Consider the following 5,977-nt stretch of genomic DNA (forward strand, 5'->3'; position numbering starts at 1 on the left):
GCATTTTACAATTAATAATATACATATTATGAATCACAGACCACTTTTAACAAGCCCAGGCAAAGAAGCAGTTTTCCACTTAAGCTGACTGTCCACCATCACAGCACAGTAATGTAAAAACAAAAAAGGTCCAAGAAGAAAATACGAACAGATATGAGCAGGTAAGAAGTACACAGATATAAAACCCAAAATAATTTTCCAAGGAATGTGAGGCTGTTAACATGAAGGAACATTTTTGGTCGACAGAAACATGATGTGATGTTCATGCCAGCATATTGTTCCTATTACACACACAGTATATACAAGTTTCAAGTAATCCTGAATTAGTCCTGTTAATCGCCTCTCAAGCAGGTGAGTGTACCTCAGGAAGTTCAGTTTGAGGCACACATAGCATGTTGTTATCGGTTACATAAGGAATGACATGCTACTGCTGAGAGCCAAGGGAAGTGTGAACGAGGGAAAGTGAAATTTAAGATCGAGGACAACTAGTTCACGAGTAGCCGCAGCCTGTGTTCGCAGACTCCTCCTCACATCTCAGTGAACTACTTGCTGAAAATTATGCTATAAATGGCCAACAACATGAAAATAAATAACAATGTAATGGCATGATGTGATCTAAACAATGGCTAGATAATTGTTGTTTCCCTTGTGTGTACTGCGAGGAAGTGACTGTCGCTGACAAAGCCAAAACCTGAACCAATAACCGTTACCATAGTGATGCTAACCAATGCATGCGTAAGTCTTTGGCATGGTTAAGCATCTGAGAAACCCAATGTTACAGCATCCTTTGTAAGAGCAGGTAGAAGTTAGCATCCTGTTCTTTTCACAGTACACCTAGTTGTATTTCATGTTAAGGACATTTAAGGAATTTGAACAGTATGAAGATAAGATCTTAAGCTATAATGAAACCGTTAAGTATTATTAAACATTAAGCATTGATACGTACAGTATTAAATTCATGTAAGGGGGTGAGCCATCAGCTGTTCTGAGGCCTAACCATTACACACACCAGCCGGATAAAGGAGATGGACCAACAACTCCAATCGACTACACCTGCACCCCCATGGTGACTTATGTTACCTCATGATACCTTATGTTATCGTACAGCTGTACAGTCGGATAAGGTTTGCAGTAGCTGTGTGTCTGACTTTGTCACGTCACTTCCTGATGCTTAAGTCTTTCTAATGACACACTTTAGTCTAATATGGGTAATATACTTGTAGCTTAGGCCTCAAACTATCATAGTAGAGGATACAGGATTCTTAATGTTATTGTTTTTCGACAAAAGGTGTAATTGTTGTCTCTGTTACTTGGTCAATTTCATGATTACTCCACAATGATTATAGCGTAGTACAAAAGGAAAGAAAAAACAATTAAAAAGTCTGGACAAATCGCATAAAGGCTCAACAAAACAAAAAAGAAGAAGAAAGGAGCAGCTGAAATGGAATGACTAAAAGCTAATCAGATTTACACCTTCAATAACAACATAACAATAATAAACATAAGTATGAACATTTAAATGGGTTAGGGCAATTCCAGTTAGTTCCCTTCTTCTCAGATGTATGTTCGGGTTGAGCATGCCTTGCCCTACTATTTGGCACAAGACTTAAGTTTCCACACAGTGAGATGAGACCAGGGCATTGGCTGAAATTATTCCACATGGTGAGATGAAACATCAGGATTGGCTGGGAGACAGCTCTGTCCCTACACGTCTGCTTCCACTCGCTTCTTGCGTACTACGGAGGAGAAGAAGAATGAAAAAGAGCGAAAAAAATAGATTTATTTCCACAAAATCAATTGATTGACAGAGTAAATACTATAGAAATCAACAGACATGCTGCACAACCTTCAACCTATACAGTCCTGTTAGTTATCATGAAAACACTCAGTGAGTCCTAATGAGCTAGGCGGTCAAAGTTTAGATCCATATCAACAGCATGTGTCAGTGTGTGCAGGAAACAGGAAGTGAGGTGTCGTCACTCTTGAAGCTGTGTGATAAGACCGTGTCAGTCTCCATACTTTGTTAATTCATTCAAACACTGCGATGCAATGACACACTTGAGTCACACCCATGCATCAGACCTGAGCTACCGCGACTCTGACAGGATGAGGAGCTAAAAGAGAGCAGAGGCCGTCACTGAGGACTGACGTCTTGTCAGAAAGAATAACATTGTAGATACAGATGCCCGGGAACTGCAGAACTGTTGACTCATTCTCCCAAAGACAGATATACCAGGTGGAAGATGACATCATGGGAAACAACTCACTCAGCTTTGCAAGTTTGAACAAATCTTAAATATGTGTGTGTGTGTGTGTGTGTGTGTGTGTGTGTGTGTGTGTGTGTGTGTGTGTGTGTGTGTGTGTGTGTGTGTGTGTACACGTGTGTGTGTACGTGTGTGTGTACGTGTGTGTGTGTGTGTGTGTGTGTGTGTGTGTGTGTGTGTGTGTGTGTGTGTGTGTGTGTGTGTGTGTGTGTGTGTGTGTGTGTGTGTGTGTGTGTGTCAGGTGAGGTCACTGCACAGAGGAAATAGCGGTGGCTAGACCTGACGTTACCCCCGGCTGTTCGCGTCTCATAACTCACCTCTGAATATTATTGTAAGTTTTCACGTTCAGCATCAATCTGTAGCCGCTGATTTCATTTCCTCACAAACTGAAAACCGGTCCAGAAAACCTCCATTTGACCTTTTTCGGTTTCCCGTCTCACTCCGTGTAATTTGGTTTTTCTCTGTTGCAGATGTTCTCTTCTCAGTCTCACACTAATACACATTCTTTTTCATCGTGCTTCCTCTATTAATCCAGAATGATTTGTTGGAGAAACTGAACATAATAACAGGAAGCTTCGTTAAAGTCTGCAATGGGTCGTCATGCCAGGAACATTAATGTTGACATAATTTGAAAAGGATGGAAACTAAGTGGATTAGAGTAAATCAGAACATGAACTCTGGAATATCAACATTTTGCTATTTGTATTTTTGTTCGCCAAGCTTGTACCCATTAACAATCTAGACACTTTGCCACGAGGTCCCATTTCTTTATCATAGTAGCCTACATACTGAAGGGGAAAATGTAGATGTCTTTACTCTCTGCTTTACTCAAATACATTTATATAACATATTTAGTTACTTTGATTTTGATATATTACAGTTTACAAAGTACAAGTTTAAATGTATGACTTTTACTTTGACTTTTAGGTACTTTTACACATTAGTATTGCTACTTTTACTTAAGTACAATATCTGAGTACTTTTACTTTTACTCAAGTTCAAGATCTGATTACGTAGTGCAAAAAGTATATCTTATCTTCTCTTAAAATTACTTAATTAAAACCATAGACATAGTATATAAAACCCAGTCTGAGTCAAAGCGGAACCTTTCTTCGCTGAGCCTTATCTCCCGCTCCCCCGGACAGTATTGGGCGCAGGACAGCTTCAGTTGACATTGCTGCTACCGAGAAGAGGTTGTTATTAAACCCGAAGCTTCTTCCCCAGGAGCTGCATCCGCTTTTCAGCTCTGATTCCCCGCAGAGAGAAGAGCCATGTACCGGAGGCCGCTGCTCACCGCCCTCAGAACCTTCTTTATTAACGGGAACAGAGCCTACGGACAGGTAACGAGATAACGTTAGCTTAGCATGCTAACGGGATTTGGTGACAAGTATCACTCCTCTAAACATGATTTACAGGGAAGTCACTAAGTACATTTAGTACTGTACTCAAGTACAATGTTGAGGTACTTGTACTTTACTATCCATTTTATGCTACTGTGTACTTCTACTCCTCTAGTTCAGAGGTACATGGTGTACTTTTACTCGACTACATGTATTATACCATCAGTTGCTTTAATTAATGATGTGAAATATAATCAAGTGTTGAATCAGACTTTAGTTCCACCTGGAGTAAATCCACAAGCTACCCTGCAGTATACAAAGTCATTCAAACTAGCTGCACCTTTACCAGCTTTGAGAACACTTTCATGATCAATCATTATAAAACATATCATATATATTATTCTGAAATGGACCAATCTGCACAATGACTACTTTTACTGTCGCTACTTTCACTATATTTTGATGAGAATACTTTTCTACTTTTACTTGAGGAACATTTTGAATGCAGGACTTTTACTGTAATAGAGTATTCCTACACTCTGGTACTTCTACACACACAGCGCAAGTGGACACACACACACAAAAAACACAAATGGACACACACACACACACAATGGAACACACACAATGACACACACGACACACACCACACACACACACGACAGGAAACAACACACACAATGGACACACACACACACTTGGACACACACGGACACTGGACACACACTACACATCACAATGGACACACACAACACACACACACACCCAACACACATAAAGTCAAAAGGAAACTTTTCTGTAGCTAGAACTAAAAAGCTTGAAAGAAGATACGTCGGGTTCTTATTTGACGCGAACTAAACTGAGTAAGTGAAACATGCACATGGTGTGTGTGTGTGGGTGTGTGTGTGTGTGGTTGTGTGTGTGTGTGTGTGTGTGTGTTGTGTGGTCGTGTTGGTTCGTGTGTGTGTGTGTGTGTGGTGTGGTGGTGTGCGCGTGTGTGTGTTGTGTGTGTGTGCTGTGGGTGTGCTGTGTGTGGCGTGTGTGTGTGTGTGGTGTTGTGTGTGTGTGGTGTGTGTGGCAACCGGAAATCCCCGGTCGACAAACTTACTTGTGCACTGGACAGAGACTCGACGGCGCCACCACAGTCCGTGAAGGACTGTCAGACCCAATAGAAGAATTCTGGGTTGACATTGGAAAGTAGTCCTTGTAGTCTAGTTTGACTGTATAGTGGGCTACAAGACGGTTCTAGATGAACAGGCAATCTAGCTCAGTACAGGCCGACCACGTAACTCGACCACCAGTGTCCAGTCTCGGTAATGAGTGTATAGTGACGTGATCTCGAAAAAATAGGGTTTTGGGTGTGGTGACGCAACGGTCGGCAACACTTTAAGTGTGGTTTGTATAAATAGTTCCCTAAAGAGATTTCTACACAATAGTTCTATTATCACAAGAGTTATGCGAAAGTATGTTGTGTTATATGGACAATATAAATAAATTTTACTAATTAAAAGAAAGACGATATTAAAAGGGAGTCAATCAATAGTATCATTAACAAACGTCCAACAAAATTAGTCAACAACATTTATGTAAAAGTTAGTTTTGTACCACACACGTAACACGACACCACACACACACACACACAACACCACACACACCACACACACACAACACACACACACACCACACAAGACACCCCACGACACGTCCCACGCTGTACTACAAATTTGTCCCTCTCCTTGTGAGACGTCCTCGAATCTCGAGCCTGACTTGTCTTTAAGGGACTTTATTTTTTGTTCTCTCTCTTGTGTGCCACTTTGTCTCTAGATGTTTTGTTGTCGTACGTGATTGGTACTTGAGACCGTCAACAACACAACAAATTTTTGTGTAGCGATTATGTTAAATATTATTCGTTCTCACCCTTCATGAGTCTAGAACATAAACTCATTTTTCATCTTTCATGAGTCTAGAACATGAACTCAATTCATCTTCATGAGACTAGAACATGAACTCATTTTCATCTTCATGAGTCTAGAACATAAACTCATTTTCATCTTATGAGTCTAGAACATGAACTCATGTTTCATCGTCATTGAGTTCTAGAACATGAACTTCATTTCATCTTCATGAGTTCTAGAACAATGAACTCATTTTCAATCTTCATGACTCTAGAACTCATTTCATCCTTCATGAGTCTAGAACATGAACTTCATTTTCATCTTCATGAGTCTAGAACATGACTCATTTTCATCTTCATGATCTAGAACATTAAACTCATTTTCATCTTCATGAGTCTTAGAACAAGAACTCATTTTCATCTTCATCGAGTCTAGAACAAGAACTCATTTTTTCATCTTCATGAGTTCTAGAACATGA

At 40.2% G+C, this 5,977-nt stretch overlaps 1 protein-coding gene across 1 annotated transcript in view; it reads right to left on the reverse strand.

Moving 5' to 3' along the window:
* Positions 1 to 1,704: 1,704 nt before the first annotated feature.
* Positions 1,705 to 5,977, reverse strand: part of tmod2 (tropomodulin 2) — a 17,190-nt gene continuing 12,917 nt past the window's right edge. The window contains exon 7 of the mRNA XM_010784288.1: positions 1,705 to 1,736. Coding sequence (XP_010782590.1) covers positions 1,705 to 1,736 — 32 coding nt within the window. The remainder of the gene's footprint in view (positions 1,737 to 5,977) is intronic.

The sequence above is a fragment of the Notothenia coriiceps genome, unplaced genomic scaffold (genome assembly GCF_000735185.1).
Source record: "Notothenia coriiceps isolate Sejong01 unplaced genomic scaffold, NC01 NC01_scaffold00026319, whole genome shotgun sequence".
In the NCBI taxonomy this organism is placed as follows: domain Eukaryota; kingdom Metazoa; phylum Chordata; class Actinopteri; order Perciformes; family Nototheniidae; genus Notothenia; species Notothenia coriiceps.